The sequence below is a fragment of the Trichomonas vaginalis genome, chromosome VI (genome assembly GCF_026262505.1).
Source record: "Trichomonas vaginalis G3 chromosome VI, whole genome shotgun sequence".
In the NCBI taxonomy this organism is placed as follows: Eukaryota; Parabasalia; order Trichomonadida; family Trichomonadidae; genus Trichomonas; species Trichomonas vaginalis.
The window spans coordinates 7,502,359-7,520,509 of NC_067208.1; the positions used below are offsets into that span (position 1 = coordinate 7,502,359).

Here is an 18,151-nt window from a genome sequence, read left to right on the forward strand (position 1 = left end):
TTTTCAAGGATTTATTATTATCGTTTTTTATTATTAAAAATAATTTTTTTACAAACAAAAAAAATAAAAAAACTCATTTATTTAAAAGAAGATTAATGATATCTTCGTTCTTTGTCTGGAGTGCGACGTCTTTAGCTGTGTGTCCTTCGCTGTCAACAACACTCAAATCGAGGTCTTCACGAGAAAGAGAACTTTGACAACTTCGATTTTTTCGTTTTCAATAGCGTTGAAAATAGGAGTTCGCTTCATCAAGTTCTGACGGTTGACATCGACATTTTCGTGTTGAAGCAACTCTTCGACGAAACTAGTTGAGCCGCATTTAGCGGCAACATGGAGAGGTGTCCACTGGATTGAGTCGACGCAGTTCAAGTCAACGTCATCTCGATCGGCGAAAAGACGGATTAAGTCTGAGAAATCATTAGATGCAGCGATGTGAAGAGGTGTGAAACTAGAATCATCAGGAAGTTGTGGATTGACATCTTTGTCGTTCAGAAGACACTCAACGCACTGTTTGTGGTGGAGAAGAACTGCGTAATGAAGAGCACTGCGATTCTTCTTGTCGACGATGTTCTTCTCGATGCCTGGAAAACTCAAGAGAAGTTCTAAAGCTTCGAAATGTCCGTCACGAGCTGCCCGGATCAATGCTGTACGTGATGAGTTGTTAGTGGCATTGACATCAATGGATGGATCAGAAAGAAGAAGTCGCAGAACACGTGTGTGACCATTAATTGCTCTCAACATAACACTTTAATTGTCAACATCTTCTTACAGTTAAAGAATTCTGTAACAAATTCAATTTATTTGATTTATCAGATACTAATGTTTTAAAAAAGCATATTGTTTTGATCAATTTCATCTAATTCAATATTGCATTCTATTACTGCTACTAAACAATTCATTGTTTCGGCATATTCCATACAATTCGTATTTGTCAAAAAATTAAACATCAAATCCCAAATAGGATATAAATGATTTTTGTAGATACTAATTCTCGAAATTAATGTAGAGATGTTGGATATAAGACTAGTCATATATTAAGGGTGCACACGAGAGGATCATGTAAACTTCAGAATTTAGAACCTTATTTTTAGGCATTATCTTGGCTACCTATTTAGGCTCGAAAAGCAAAAAAATATCAAAAAATACAACTTGACTCCATTATGACCCTTTCATGGAGGTAGTTTTTATCCGCTAGTATTTTCCCTTTGAATCTCTTTACAATTCGAAATCAAATTCAAATCTCAGTAGAAGAAAGGAAGAATCGACTTACTACGGTTGTAATACGAATAAATACATATATTTAATTATTTTTATTTACATAATAATTGTTTGAAGCTCATATTCCAACAAATTTTTAAATAAAAACATTAAAATGTTGAAAATGTTCATATATTTTAATAGGGTTTTGGCACTTTATTGAGGAATTACTACATACATAGTCGAACTGAACTTGATGTTTTGAAATTTAAATTATTTATCAAAATTAAAATTTAACTTGAAATTTATAATTATTTAGTCATATTTTGCATAATTCTAAGTAGATTTTGTAAAAAATCAAGAAAGAAAAATTTAACGTGCTTTATTTTTTCTTTTTTATAATAATACATATTATTATATAATTAACATATTCATAATGTTTCACCCTTTCAAAAATATCCTCCTCCTCCTTCAAATAAACGTACATACGGGTGGCCTCTTTTTTCAAAAAATTAAAATTTGAAATTTTGGGCTCAAATATTAGAGATTTTTTCAACCTTCAACGATATATGTTGTCTATATCAGACCTCCTTTCTTTTTGATACTTAACATTGTTCCTAAATCTTAGCCGTTAAGGCTGTTCTGAAAATATTTTTTTTTCGAAAAAATTCGAAAAAAATTTTTAAAATTCAAAAATCCCTTAATTCCTGAGGATTTTGGAAAAAGTTTTTACATGAACATGTGTATATTATATGAAGTATATTGATAAGGTAAAAATCAAATTTTATTGCATATTCATCGAGAAAATAAACTAACGAATCCCTCAAAATTGAGAGGGTAATCCTCCTCCTCTCAAATAAACGTACATACGGGTGCACCCTTAAGTATATCAATAATGTTTTCTTAGTTTACATATTATTGATATTTGTATCATGCTGAAATGTGAGATCAATTCGATTGTATCATCGCTTATCTTGATGTGGTAAATTTTTGTCATTTCAACTATAAATGGAATAATTATAGGTTCAAAACGAACAGTGTAAATGTCGTCGAACATTTCAATGCATACGAATTTGAAATCAATATGTGTATCTTCTACAAGGTACTGATCAATGTATGATTTAAATTTTTAGAAAATTATCTCTGTTTTAGTTTAATAAAATAATATTGCGCGGTGAATTTGTATCTCAAAATTATGTAACTGTATCGGTAACAACTTCAAATGTCTTATTGACAAGATTTGTAAAAAAAAATCAAAAATATACTTGAGATCATATAAATGTGCTCTTCTCTTTATAACGTAAGAATTGATCAAAGATAACATGTGTACTACTGATTGATTTTGGAGGATTGCTATGATTAGAGACGATTTGATTAAATAATTCAATGAAAAATGGACTATTTGATTCATCAATTAGGAGATTCGATTGTTTGTATTCGATTGCACTTCTGCATTTGGTGAATTAGTTGTATCGTAAATCAAGGAAAGTTAATCATCTGCTGTGATACTCTTAAAAAATTAAAAGAACGAATTTTTTTTCTAAATACAATTAATGGCATCAGATGATTAGATTACTTTTTTAGAAATCATCAATCAAATTTGGCATATTTTTGAAAGAATATCTAAAGACAAGACACCCAATAAGAGTTTTTGTGCATACGGTTCTCGGGCGCCTATGTCACATTCACAAAGGACTCCGTCTTTATTAGCAAACTCAGAAGAAATGTTTAACTAAAAGAAAAATTATTTCATCAAGACTAATAAATGTTTTAAAAAAGCAAATCACATCATTAACATATCAGTTTTAATTACAAAACTCAACGATACATAACAAATTTCTTCGAAATTTAAATTCTCATTAAAAAATTCTTTTGATACAAATTAAATAGCTACATATTCGATTTTCCCATTGATACGAACTTATTGTTTTCATTCAAGATTTACAAGAAATCAAATACTTATTTCACAACAACAAATATCTATTTTTACTCAAACACGAGCATGTATTTACTAATAAATTCATGTTTTTACATCATTACATTTGACAATACTATCAAAACAACCCCAAAATCAAACTAATTTTCGATATTCTTTATTCAGACCAGAGAATTCATATAAATCATCGATTACTCAAATTTAAGTATTCATTTAATGTAATAATTGTTAGATATTAGGCGTTTTATATAAAAATTCTCCCTATTTCAAATTTTCAAGCGAATTAAGTCGATATTTCATACATTTTATAATATACAAATCATGTGTAAGTACAATAGCTTTAATTATTTACAATATTGATCATTTTATTACGAAATCCAAAAATTTAATCAGCAAAATCGATGTTTTTATATAAGATTAGAATGATTTACATCATTGTTTCCATGCACTAGCTGTTAAAATGCTGATGACAGCTAAAAGAATCGCAATTTCATAACTTGAATATAAGATTCAAATGAATCGGCATTATTTGACATTTACATCATTGAAATGTCAAATAATGCCGATTCATTTTTTTGATGAAAACAATGAAATTCAATCACGATCTTCAGATAACAGTATCAAAACACACATCAACTATGAATAATTTACACTTTGATCAATCACCTAATAATGTTTGGGAACTATTTTACAATACATCACCTAATTCAAAACCAATTCAAGGTACAAATGTTACAGCAAGATCAACAAATAATGAATGCTTCTTATATAACTGTATATTCATCACCATTACGACCAATAGTGCCATTTATTTTACGAATACAAGAAATAAATTTCTTAACTCATATTGTTCATTTACTAACTGCAGTAGTAATACAGAAGGTGGATCTCTCTACTTTAACTGTAATAGTTCCATTGTCCAATACCGAACATGTGGCTACAAATCAAAAACAAACTCACGAGAAGGACATTTTTCATATGTTTGGTTAGTTCGAGATTCAAATAATAAAAATTATCTTTATGAAAGTTCTTTTTATTTATGCGGAAATTTAGAAAAATATTGTACAAATCTTCTTTGGTATGGAAATATTGAAGTTAAATCAATCAACACAAGTTTCTGTGAAGCAGACTATGACTCAGGAATACTTCTAAATCAACCAACAAGTCTAAGTAACGTAACATATTCATCATTTTGTAACACAACATCATATTATAGAATTTTAGAATTAGATTATGGTAACTATAATTTTAATTTTTGTAATGTTTTGAATAATGAACACAAAAAATCTGATTATGGAACATTCTCTGCATTTGGATCAAATGTTCTTATTGAAAACTGTTCATTTCTTGGAAACACAGGACCAGGAGTAGAATTTTATCAAGATTATTCTGGTTCAATTACAGTTAAAGATTCTTTCTGTGACAGAATAATAGATAAACATATCAATCAGTTATAACAAATAATGTTAAAATATATATTCTATTCATAATCTTTCTCACTTTTCATCATATCTGTGTGAAGCTGAGTTTCCTATTATAGATAAAAAGCCTATGAGATCTGCTTTTGATTTATATCATCAATTTTCCTTTAGACGAAGGCGTTAATATTCATGATTTATGAATTTATATAATCAAAAAATTGTAATTAAAGACCATTATTAACGAAAGCATTCATCAATTGTTTAATATCAATTGAAATATGAAAAACTTTATATTCAAAAGATGATGCGGCTTGATTTCTCAATTTAATTTTCAAAGAGTTCGTATTTGTTACAGTGAATTTAAATAATTAGTACTGATATAGTAATGCAATAATATCGGGAACATGGCTCTTAATTTCGAAATAGGTTTTCTTTGTAAGGCATCTAAGTATTAACAAACTGATATTTCAATAAAGAGTTCAATATTATAATAGAAATTTGCTATGACAGAAAGAATAAAACTATAGCAAAAAGAATTATTGTTATTTCGATGATATTTTGTAATATTCTTCGTTTACAAATGATTGGACATTGTATCTTGGGGAGATGTTGGATAATAAATTTAACGATTTCTTATTCAATTCTATTATATCATTGCTATCTTGAAGTGGAAAATTTTTCTTAAGAGTGCACTTACACCTGTATTACATGTCCTTCGATTCAGATGTTTAAGGTTAATTTTCAATGACACTTCACGCCATTTGTCAGAAATTTGAATTAAAGTCAGATACGCGTAAGTGCACCCTTAAGAACATTTGTCATTACAAGTATAAGTAAAGACACTCAAGATGCATTTTTGTCATTCAATAATCTATTCTCTCGCTATTGCAAACAATTTCAAATGTCGCATTCAATTTCTGTGTAATACAATATCATTCACTAGGATCAGTTTATTCATAACTTTACTCACTTTTCAACATATTTCTGTAAAGCAGGATAAATATGCTTCCAATACGTAACATCATTTATCATTTTCCTTTAGACAAGTGCGTTAATTTTTCAAGGATTTATTATTATCGTTTTTTATTATTAAAAATAATTTTTTTACAAACAAAAAAAATAAAAAAACTCATTTATTTAAAAGAAGATTAATGATATCTTCGTTCTTTGTCTGGAGTGCGACGTCTTTAGCTGTGTGTCCTTCGCTGTCAACAACACTCAAATCGAGGTCTTCACGAGAAAGGAGAACTTTGACAACTTCGATTTTTTCGTTTTCAATAGCGTTGAAAATAGGAGTTCGCTTCATCAAGTTCTGACGGTTGACATCGACATTTTCGTGTTGAAGCAACTCTTCGACGAAACTAGTTGAGCCGCATTTAGCGGCAACATGGAGAGGTGTCCACTGGATTGAGTCGACGCAGTTCAAGTCAACGTCATCTCGATCGGCGAAAAGACGGATTAAGTCTGAGAAATCATTAGATGCAGCGATGTGAAGAGGTGTGAAACTAGAATCATCAGGAAGTTGTGGATTGACATCTTTGTCGTTCAGAAGACACTCAACGCACTGTTTGTGGTGGAGAAGAACTGCGTAATGAAGAGCACTGCGATTCTTCTTGTCGACGATGTTCTTCTCGATGCCTGGAAAACTCAAGAGAAGTTCTAAAGCTTCGAAATGTCCGTCACGAGCTGCCCGGATCAATGCTGTACGTGATGAGTTGTTAGTGGCATTGACATCAATGGATGGATCAGAAAGAAGAAGTCGCAGAACACGTGTGTGACCATTAATTGCTCTCAACATAACACTTTAATTGTCAACATCTTCTTACAGTTAAAGAATTCTGTAACAAATTCAATTTATTTGATTTATCAGATACTAATGTTTTAAAAAAGCATATTGTTTTGATCAATTTCATCTAATTCAATATTGCATTCTATTACTGCTACTAAACAATTCATTGTTTCGGCATATTCCATACAATTCGTATTTGTCAAAAAATTAAACATCAAATCCCAAATAGGATATAAATGATTTTTGTAGATACTAATTCTCGAAATTAATGTAGAGATGTTGGATATAAGACTAGTCATATATTAAGGGTGCACACGAGAGGATCATGTAAACTTCAGAATTTAGAACCTTATTTTTAGGCATTATCTTGGCTACCTATTTAGGCTCGAAAAGCAAAAAAATATCAAAAAATACAACTTGACTCCATTATGACCCTTTCATGGAGGTAGTTTTTATCCGCTAGTATTTTCCCTTTGAATCTCTTTACAATTCGAAATCAAATTCAAATCTCAGTAGAAGAAAGGAAGAATCGACTTACTACGGTTGTAATACGAATAAATACATATATTTAATTATTTTTATTTACATAATAATTGTTTGAAGCTCATATTCCAACAAATTTTTAAATAAAAACATTAAAATGTTGAAAATGTTCATATATTTTAATAGGGTTTTGGCACTTTATTGAGGAATTACTACATACATAGTCGAACTGAACTTGATATTTTGAAATTTAAATTATTTATCAAAATTAAAATTTAACTTGAAATTTATAATTATTTAGTCATATTTTGCATAATTCTAAGTAGATTTTGTAAAAAATCAAGAAAGAAAAATTTTAACGTGCTTTATTTTTTCTTTTTTATAATAATACATATTATTATATAATTAACATATTCATAATGTTTCACCCTTTCAAAAATATCCTCCTCCTCCTCTCAAATAAACGTACATACGGGTGGCCTCTTTTTTCAAAAAATTAAAATTTGAAATTTTGGGCTCAAATATTAGAGATTTTTTCAACCTTCAACGATATATGTTGTCTATATCAGACCTCCTTTCTTTTTGATACTTAACATTGTTCCTAAATCTTAGCCGTTAAGGCTGTTCTGAAAATATTTTTTTTTCGAAAAAATTCGAAAAAAATTCTTAAAATTCAAAAATCCCTTAATTCCTGAGGATTTTGGAAAAAAGTTTTTACATGAACATGTGTATATTATATGAAGTATATTGATAAGGTAAAAATCAAATTTTATTGCATATTCATCGAGAAAATAAACTAACGAATCCCTCAAAATTGAGAGGGTAATCCTCCTCCTCTCAAATAAACGTACATACGGGTGCACCCTTAAGTATATCAATAATGTTTTCTTAGTTTACATATTATTGATATTTGTATCATGCTGAAATGTGAGATCAATTCGATTGTATCATCGCTTATCTTGATGTGGTAAATTTTTGTCATTTCAACTATAAATGGAATAATTATAGGTTCAAAACGAACAGTGTAAATGTCGTCGAACATTTCAATGCATACGAATTTGAAATCAATATGTGTATCTTCTACAAGGTACTGATCAATGTATGATTTAAATTTTTAGAAAATTATCTCTGTTTTAGTTTAATAAAATAATATTGCGCGGTGAATTTGTATCTCAAAATTATGTAACTGTATCGGTAACAACTTCAAATGTCTTATTGACAAGATTTGTAAAAAAAAATCAAAAATATACTTGAGATCATATAAATGTGCTCTTCTCTTTATAACGTAAGAATTGATCAAAGATAACATGTGTACTACTGATTGATTTTGGAGGATTGCTATGATTAGAGACGATTTGATTAAATAATTCAATGAAAAATGGACTATTTGATTCATCAATTAGGAGATTCGATTGTTTGTATTCGATTGCACTTCTGCATTTGGTGAATTAGTTGTATCGTAAATCAAGGAAAGTTAATCATCTGCTGTGATACTCTTAAAAAATTAAAAGAACGAATTTTTTTCTAAATACAATTAATGGCATCAGATGATTAGATTACTTTTTTTAGAAATCATCAATCAAATTTGGCATATTTTTGAAAGAATATCTAAAGACAAGACACCCAATAAGAGTTTTTGTGCATACGGTTCTCGGGCGCCTATGTCACATTCACAAAGGACTCCGTCTTTATTAGCAAACTCAGAAGAAATGTTTAACTAAAAGAAAAATTATTTCATCAAGACTAATAAATGTTTTAAAAAAGCAAATCACATCATTAACATATCAGTTTTAATTACAAAACTCAACGATACATAACAAATTTCTTCGAAATTTAAATTCTCATTAAAAAATTCTTTTGATACAAATTAAATAGCTACATATTCGATTTTCCCATTGATACGAACTTATTGTTTTCATTCAAGATTTACAAGAAATCAAATACTTATTTCACAACAACAAATATCTATTTTTACTCAAACACGAGCATGTATTTACTAATAAATTCATGTTTTTACATCATTACATTTGACAATACTATCAAAACAACCCCAAAATCAAACTAATTTTCGATATTCTTTATTCAGACCAGAGAATTCATATAAATCATCGATTACTCAAATTTAAGTATTCATTTAATGTAATAATTGTTAGATATTAGGCGTTTTATATAAAAATTCTCCCTATTTCAAATTTTCAAGCGAATTAAGTCGATATTTCATACATTTTATAATATACAAATCATGTGTAAGTACAATAGCTTTAATTATTTACAATATTGATCATTTTATTACGAAATCCAAAAATTTAATCAGCAAAATCGATGTTTTTATATAAGATTAGAATGATTTACATCATTGTTTCCATGCACTAGCTGTTAAAATGCTGATGACAGCTAAAAGAATCGCAATTTCATAACTTGAATATAAGATTCAAATGAATCGGCATTATTTGACATTTACATCATTGAAATGTCAAATAATGCCGATTCATTTTTTTGATGAAAACAATGAAATTCAATCACGATCTTCAGATAACAGTATCAAAACACACATCAACTATGAATAATTTACACTTTGATCAATCACCTGATGATGTTTGGGAACTCTTTTACAATACACAACCTAATTCAGAACCAATTCGTGGCACAAACGTTACAGCTAAATCGACAAATAATGAGTGTTTCATATTTGAAAGCATATTTATCGCTATTACGACCAATAGTGCCATTTATTTTACGAATACAAGCAATAAATTTCTTAATTCCGATTGTTCATTTACTAACTGCAGTAGTAATACAGAAGGTGGATCTCTCTACTTTAACTGTAATAGTTCCATTGTCCAATACCGAACATGTGGCTACAAATCAAAAACAAACTCACGAGAAGGACATTTTTCATATGTTTGGTTAGTTCGAGATTCAAATAATAAAAATTATCTTTATGAAAGTTCTTTTTATTTATGCGGAAATTTAGAAAAATATTGTACAAATCTTCTTTGGTATGGAAATATTGAAGTTAAATCAATCAACACAAGTTTCTGTGAAGCAGACTATGACTCAGGAATACTTCTAAATCAACCAACAAGTCTAAGTAACGTAACATATTCATCATTTTGTAACACAACATCATATTATAGAATTTTAGAATTAGATTATGGTAACTATAATTTTAATTTTTGTAATGTTTTGAATAATGAACACAAAAAATCTGATTATGGAACATTCTGTGCAGATGGATCAAATGTTCTTATTGAAAACTGTTCATTTCTTGGAAACACAGGACCAGGAGTAGAATTTTATCAAGATTATTCTGGTTCAATTACAGTTAAAGATTCTTTCTGTGACAGAATAATAGGTAAAACATATCAATCAGTTATAACAAATAATGTTAAAAATATATATTCTATTCATAATCTTTCTCACTTTTCATCATATCTGTGTGAAGCTGAGTTTCCTATTATAGATAAAAAGCCTATGAGATCTGCTTTTGATTTATATCATCAATTTTCCTTTAGACGAAGGCGTTAATATTCATGATTTATGAATTTATATAATCAAAAAATTGTAATTAAAGACCATTATTAACGAAAGCATTCATCAATTGTTTAATATCAATTGAAATATGAAAAACTTTATATTCAAAAGATGATGCGGCTTGATTTCTCAATTTAATTTTCAAAGAGTTCGTATTTGTTACAGTGAATTTAAATAATTAGTACTGATATAGTAATGCAATAATATCGGGAACATGGCTCTTAATTTCGAAATAGGTTTTCTTTGTAAGGCATCTAAGTATTAACAAACTGATATTTCAATAAAGAGTTCAATATTATAATAGAAATTTGCTATGACAGAAAGAATAAAACTATAGCAAAAAGAATTATTGTTATTTCGATGATATTTTGTAATATTCTTCGTTTACAAATGATTGGACATTGTATCTTGGGGAGATGTTGGATAATAAATTTAACGATTTCTTATTCAATTCTATTATATCATTGCTATCTTGAAGTGGAAAATTTTTCTTAAGAGTGCACTTACACCTGTATTACATGTCCTTCGATTCAGATGTTTAAGGTTAATTTTCAATGACACTTCACGCCATTTGTCAGAAATTTGAATTAAAGTCAGATACGCGTAAGTGCACCCTTAAGAACATTTGTCATTACAAGTATAAGTAAAGACACTCAAGATGCATTTTTGTCATTCAATAATCTATTCTCTCGCTATTGCAAACAATTTCAAATGTCGCATTCAATTTCTGTGTAATACAATATCATTCACTAGGATCAGTTTATTCATAACTTTACTCACTTTTCAACATATTTCTGTAAAGCAGGATAAATATGCTTCCAATACGTAACATCATTTATCATTTTCCTTTAGACAAGTGCGTTAATTTTTCAAGGATTTATTATTATCGTTTTTTATTATTAAAAATAATTTTTTTACAAACAAAAAAAATAAAAAAACTCATTTATTTAAAAGAAGATTAATGATATCTTCGTTCTTTGTCTGGAGTGCGACGTCTTTAGCTGTGTGTCCTTCGCTGTCAACAACACTCAAATCGAGGTCTTCACGAGAAAGAGAACTTTGACAACTTCGATTTTTTCGTTTTCAATAGCGTTGAAAATAGGAGTTCGCTTCATCAAGTTCTGACGGTTGACATCGACATTTTCGTGTTGAAGCAACTCTTCGACGAAACTAGTTGAGCCGCATTTAGCGGCAACATGGAGAGGTGTCCACTGGATTGAGTCGACGCAGTTCAAGTCAACGTCATCTCGATCGGCGAAAAGACGGATTAAGTCTGAGAAATCATTAGATGCAGCGATGTGAAGAGGTGTGAAACTAGAATCATCAGGAAGTTGTGGATTGACATCTTTGTCGTTCAGAAGACACTCAACGCACTGTTTGTGGTGGAGAAGAACTGCGTAATGAAGAGCACTGCGATTCTTCTTGTCGACGATGTTCTTCTCGATGCCTGGAAAACTCAAGAGAAGTTCTAAAGCTTCGAAATGTCCGTCACGAGCTGCCCGGATCAATGCTGTACGTGATGAGTTGTTAGTGGCATTGACATCAATGGATGGATCAGAAAGAAGAAGTCGCAGAACACGTGTGTGACCATTAATTGCTCTCAACATAACACTTTAATTGTCAACATCTTCTTACAGTTAAAGAATTCTGTAACAAATTCAATTTATTTGATTTATCAGATACTAATGTTTTAAAAAAGCATATTGTTTTGATCAATTTCATCTAATTCAATATTGCATTCTATTACTGCTACTAAACAATTCATTGTTTCGGCATATTCCATACAATTCGTATTTGTCAAAAAATTAAATCGATGTGTATCATCGCTTATTTGATGTGGTAAATTTTTGTCATTTCAACTATAAATGGAATAATTATAGGTTCAAAACGAACAGTGTAAATGTTGTCGAACATTTCAATGCATACGAATTTGAAATCAATATGTGTATCTTCTACAAGGTACTGATCAATGTATGATTTAAATTTTTAGAAAATTATCTCTGATTTAGTTTAATAAAATAATATTGCGCGGTGAATTTGTATCTCAAAATTATGTAACTGTATCGGTAACAACTTCAAATGTCTTATTGACAAGATTTGTAAAAAAAATCAAAAATATACTTGAGATCATATAAATGTGCTCTTCTCTTTATAACGTAAGAATTGATCAAAGATAACATGTGTACTACTGATTGATTTTGGAGGATTGCTATGATTAGAGACGATTTGATTAAATAATTCAATGAAAAATGGACTATTTGATTCATCAATTAGGAGATTCGATTGTTTGTATTCGATTGCACTTCTGCATTTGGTGAATTAGTTGTATCGTAAATCAAGGAAAGTTAATCATCTGCTGTGATACTCTTAAAAAATTAAAAGAACGATTTTTTTTCTAAATACAATTAATGGCATCAGATGATTAGATTACTTTTTTAGAAATCATCAATCAAATTTGGCATATTTTTGAAAGAATATCTAAAGACAAGACACCCAATAAGAGTTTTTGTGCATACGGTTCTCGGACGCCTATGTCACATTCACAAAGGACTCCGTCTTTATTAGCAAACTCAGAAGAAATGTTTAACCAAAAGAAAAATTATTTCATCAAGACTAATAAATGTTTTAAAAAAGCAAATCACATCATTAACATATCAGTTTTAATTACAAAACTCAACGATACATAACAAATTTCTTCGAAATTTAAATTCTCATTAAAAAATTCTTTTGATACAAATTAAATAGCTACATATTCGATTTTCCCATTGATACGAACTTATTGTTTTCATTCAAGATTTACAAGAAATCAAATACTTATTTCACAACAACAAATATCTATTTTTACTCAAACACGAGCATGTATTTACTAATAAATTCATGTTTTTACATCATTACATTTGACAATACTATCAAAACAACCCCAAAATCAAACTAATTTTCGATATTCTTTATTCAGACCAGAGAATTCATATAAATCATCGATTACTCAAATTAAGTATTCATTTAATGTAATAATTGTTAGATATTAGGCGTTTTATATAAAGATTTCCCTATTTCAAATTTTCAAGCGAATTAAGTCGATATTTCATACATTTTATAATATACAAATCATGTGTAAGTACAATAGCTTTAATTATTTACAATATTGATCATTTTATTACGAAATCCAAAAATTTAATCAGCAAAATCGATGTTTTTATATAAGATTAGAATGATTTACATCATTGTTTCCATGCACTAGCTGTTAAAATGCTGATGACAGCTAAAAGAATCAAAATTTCATAACTTGAATATCAGATTCAAATGAATCGGCATTATTTGACATTTACATCATTGAAATGTCAAATAATGCCGATTCATTTTTTTGATGAAAACAATGAAATTCAATCACGATTTTCAGATAACAGTATCAAAACACACATCAACTATGAATAATTTACACTTTGATCAATCACCTAATAATGTTTGGGAACTCTTTTACAATACTCCACCTAATTCAGAACCAATTCAAGTACAAACGTTCAAGCAAGATCAACAAAAAATGAATGCTTCTTATATAACTGTATATTCATCACCATTACAACTAATAGTGCCATTTATTTTAATTCTGGGAGAAAAAGTTTCTTAACTCTGATTGTTCATTTAATGACTGCAGCAGAGTAATACGGAAGGTGGATCTCTCTACTTTTCCTGTGATAGTTCGATTGTCCAATACCGAACATGTGGCTACAAATCAAAAACAAACTCTCAAGAAGGACATCATTCATATGTTGAATTAGTTGGTGAATCAAATAATAAAAATTATCTTTATGAAAGTTCTTTATGAATGCGGAAATTTAGAAAATGATTATACAAATTATCTTTGGTATGGAAATATTGAAGTTAAATCAATCAACACAAGTTTCTGTGAAGCAGCCTGGGACTCAGGAAACTTCTAAGATATCCAAATAGTCTAAGTAATGTAACATATTCATCATTTTTAACACAACATCAAATTATAATATTTTTAAATTAAGTTGGGTAACTATAATTTTAATTTTTGTAATGTTTTGAATAATGAACACAAAAAATCTGATTTGGGAACATTCTATGCATGGACATCAACTGTTCATATTGAAAACTGTTCATTTCTTGGAAACACAGGATCAGGATTAGAAATTTTTCATCAATATTCTGGTTCAATTACAGTTAAAGATTCTTTCTGTGACAGAATAATAGGTAAAACAAAAGGATCAGTTTCAACAAATAATGTTGAAAATATATCTTCTATTCATAATCTTTCTCACTTTTCATCATATTTGTGTGAAACAGAGCTTCTTATTTTAGATAAAAAGCCTATGAGATCTGCTTTTGATTTATATCATCAATTTTCCTTTAGACGAAGGCGTTAATATTCATGATTTATGAATTTATATAATCAAAAAATTGTAATTAAAGACCATTATTAACGAAAGCATTCATCAATTGTTTAAGGCTCCGGTCCCACCCTCTCAATTTTAAAAGTTTTAATATCTCCACCAATATGAGTTTTTGATACTTTTATTTTAGTACATAATATCATTATGTAATACACTTTAGTATAGTATATTTAAACTGAGTATTACTATTATAGTTCATCTTATCTGAGAATTGGATTTTGACAAATTTCAACTTTGACCGGTAAAACTATTTATAATCAAAAAAGTCCACGACATTTTATAGCATATTAGTGATACATTATATTGTTATTAGTAAACTTGATTTACAATCTCTTCTAGATGAGTAATTTGTTTTTTTGAAAAAATCTGACAAATCACTTTTTGACAGAATCTAGATATTTTTGATTTGTGAAAGTTTTATAAATATGATAAGGTTTATATATGCTATCATAAATAAATAAAATCATATAATGTTACATTATCGCTATATATGTCGAATATTAAAAATTGTATATTAACATTTTTTGTCATATCTTGATAATAAAGAAAAAACTCTCAGTTCCCCTTCGACAAATTGTTAGAATGCAACTAAAGTTTATTTTGATATAGTGAGTTTGCTTCTAAAAAAATATATGAAAGAAGATTAGATTTGCAAGACCCCTATAAAAAACGATTTTTGCGTCGAGAATAACTTCATGCACGATTAATTGATATGATAATAAAAATCATATATGATAATTACTTAATATAGGCAACAATATTGTATTAATCACTTTTTGTCAAAACGGTTTTTCGATAATTGAGTATTCAATTTTCCAAAAATCCATTCAATAATTTGATTTATAATTCAACGTATAAGAAAAAACTCTCAGTTCCCCTTCGACAAATTGTAAAGAAAATTATATAGTTTCTGTCGACACTATTTGTATATTCTACCTTCTTCGGTATTTCGAAGAATTAGGTTTGCAAATTGATATTTTTGATGTATTTTTTCAAATTGAGAGTATTTTGACGATAGAAGTAGGTGTTTTTTTGAATTACAATTTTATATTGATGTGCATGATAAAAATTTGAACTTATATTATGGTGACATACTATAAGTCATAATGTATTAATATACAAAAGATATTATCAAAAAATTCCTTTCCAATATGTATAAACAAATCGATTTTTTAAATTAAATTTAAACCTTAAACTCAATATATTAAAAAGTGACATTATTTAATTAGAAGTACAAAAATCCATAGTCATAGAATTATCAAATGATTGAAAATTGTTTAATTGGGCACATTATACTCATTTATGAATTTACTATACTATATACTTTGCAAATTAAAAATCCAAAATTTCAATTTTTAAAATATCATTATTTATCATATATCAAATAGTAAAGTTAGTATATATCATGTTTAAAACGATAATATAGTCAAATTCGAAAATTTTTAAAATAGATAATATTTAATTTTTACAAAATATTGGTATATGTGCAATCTATTGGTATATTTTTACTCCTTATTAGACACTCGTCCTAACTATATGCAGTAATCATGCAGGACCGGAGCCTTAATATTTCAATCGATGTTTGAAAAGAACGTTTGAGCTATGGTGGTGTAAGAAGCACATATTACTGTTGTTAAGAAGTGAGGACATTATTTTTGTCGTTAGTGTTGAGTTTGTGGTTGTTGTTAGTGTTTGTCATTTGTGTTGAGGTTAGTACTTGTCGTTAGTGTTGGAGTTTGTGGTTGTTGTTAGTGTTTGTCATTTGTGTTGAGGTTAGTACTTGTCGTTAGTGTTGGAGTTTGTGGTTGTTGTTAGTGTTTGTCATTTGTGTTGAGGTTAGTACTTGTCGTTAGTGTTGGAGTTTGTGTGTTGTTGTTAGTGAGAGAATAAATAAATCATGAACTTTGCCATGGTCTCTGTCCCTAGTAGTTTTCATTAAGTTCTGGAAATAATGAAAGTCATAAACTTTGCCATGGTCTCTGTCCCTAGTAGTTTTCATTATCTCACAGAGTTAATGAAAGTCATACTTTCTATCAGATGAAGCATGCAGATGAACATAATGAAAGTTAGTGAGTTTGCCACGAGTTATGAATAAAATATTGGCATATTAGATGAGATAGCTGATGAAACAGATGAAGATAAATTAAATCTTGACTTTGCCACACTCTGTCCCTAGTTCCTCAAAATCCTTGACAACGTTGCTTAGAAATTTTGGTTCAACCTCATCTGATTTTAATCTGTTATGCTACCTGTTAAGTTTCGCGAGATTATAAATGTCATGGAGTTATATAAAAAGGAGGGACAGCTAGGGACACTGAAGAATATGAACTATTGTGTGAAGCACAGCAATGGAAGCGCTGCAATACTTTTGTAAATGAGAACCTTAGTGGGAACGTTAGTGAGAACGTTAGTGAGAACGTTTATTTTTTTCATGCACGTGCATTGTGTCGCGGGGAGTTGCCATGGGCAATGACCTGCGCACAATATATAACGTACAGAGAGGTGAGATGAGGTGGTTTATGTGATAAATACTTTACGTGGCAGAAATAGTTTAAGGTTATTAGAAATATTGCATCTGTGATGTAAAATATACGTTAGTGGTTTTGTAAAGTGTCAGATTGACATATCTTCGGTAAGATGGCGCGCAGTGCCACCGTACTGAAGATATGTATACTAACTATATTAATAGAGAACCCGAGATGATAAGTATGGACTGCGCCCCACAAATAGCCGAGGCAATTGAGCGAGGTATTCCAAACTGTCATATTCTTTGGTGTGGCGTGCATGTCCTTCGCGCCATATTAAGAAAAGCGGATAAGTTTAAATCTCACTTACTTCAAGCAGAAGAAATTGAAGAAGAGGAACAATATGAAGAAGAATTCATCGAAAATGAATTTCAACCTTCTCAAATCTTTTTACCACGAGAATCTTCTGATGATCCAAACGATTCTGAATTTATTCCAGAAGAAGAAACGTTTGAAACAAGTGAAGAAGTTCCAGATTACCTCACTCAAGAAGAAGCTGCAGACCTAGATGCAGTTTATGATCGAATTCTTGAAATTCTTTCCACTGAACCGAAAACCCAAAAGTACTTCGATAGGCAATGGAAGCATCATTTAGATCGTTGGAATAAGCGCTATCGCAACGGAGGTGACGCGACTAATAACGTCAGTGAGTCACATTTCAAAGTTCTCAAGCATTCTTATTTCCCAGAGAGAAGGAATATTCGATTAGACGATTTTGTTGTTGAATTATACACAAAGGTTGTTACAGCATTATTGATTAAATTTAAAGTTCAATTAATCAATAGTGATAAAGTTGTTCGTATATTACGAAAAGCTAATGACCATGAACAAATATTGGAAAACAAAAA

The 18,151-nt window shown here is 29.3% G+C and overlaps 4 protein-coding genes across 4 annotated transcripts, besides 6 other annotated features; 1 reads left to right on the forward strand and 3 right to left on the reverse strand.

Annotated features, from left to right (window-relative positions):
- Positions 1 to 162: 162 nt before the first annotated feature.
- TVAGG3_0823170 (2-5A-dependent ribonuclease family) lies at positions 163 to 741 on the reverse strand (the record flags this gene model as incomplete). The annotated part of the gene is made up of 1 exon (XM_051248137.1): positions 163 to 741. The coding sequence occupies one exon, from the start codon at positions 739 to 741 to the stop codon at positions 163 to 165; it is 579 nt and encodes a 192-aa protein (XP_051083612.1).
- A 297-nt stretch (positions 742 to 1,038) lies between these two features.
- Positions 1,039 to 2,077: a mobile genetic element.
- A 3,159-nt stretch (positions 2,078 to 5,236) lies between these two features.
- Positions 5,237 to 5,363: a mobile genetic element.
- A 320-nt stretch (positions 5,364 to 5,683) lies between these two features.
- TVAGG3_0823200 (2-5A-dependent ribonuclease family) lies at positions 5,684 to 6,551 on the reverse strand (the record flags this gene model as incomplete). Its single annotated transcript, XM_051248138.1, has 1 exon — positions 5,684 to 6,352. One exon carries the CDS (start codon positions 6,350 to 6,352, stop codon positions 5,684 to 5,686), a length of 669 nt encoding a protein of 222 aa, XP_051083613.1.
- Positions 6,552 to 6,649: 98 nt separating this feature from the next.
- Positions 6,650 to 7,691: a mobile genetic element.
- A 1,634-nt stretch (positions 7,692 to 9,325) lies between these two features.
- Positions 9,326 to 10,774, forward strand: TVAGG3_0823220 (uncharacterized protein; the record flags this gene model as incomplete). The annotated part of the gene is made up of 1 exon (XM_001289602.1): positions 9,326 to 10,354. One exon carries the CDS (start codon positions 9,326 to 9,328, stop codon positions 10,352 to 10,354), a length of 1,029 nt encoding a protein of 342 aa, XP_001289603.1.
- A 78-nt stretch (positions 10,775 to 10,852) lies between these two features.
- Positions 10,853 to 10,979: a mobile genetic element.
- Positions 10,980 to 11,388: 409 nt separating this feature from the next.
- Positions 11,389 to 11,967, reverse strand: TVAGG3_0823240 (2-5A-dependent ribonuclease family; the record flags this gene model as incomplete). The annotated part of the gene is made up of 1 exon (XM_051248139.1): positions 11,389 to 11,967. One exon carries the CDS (start codon positions 11,965 to 11,967, stop codon positions 11,389 to 11,391), a length of 579 nt encoding a protein of 192 aa, XP_051083614.1.
- Positions 11,968 to 14,832: 2,865 nt separating this feature from the next.
- Positions 14,833 to 16,341: a mobile genetic element.
- Positions 16,342 to 17,456: 1,115 nt separating this feature from the next.
- Positions 17,457 to 18,151: part of a mobile genetic element that runs on past the window's edge.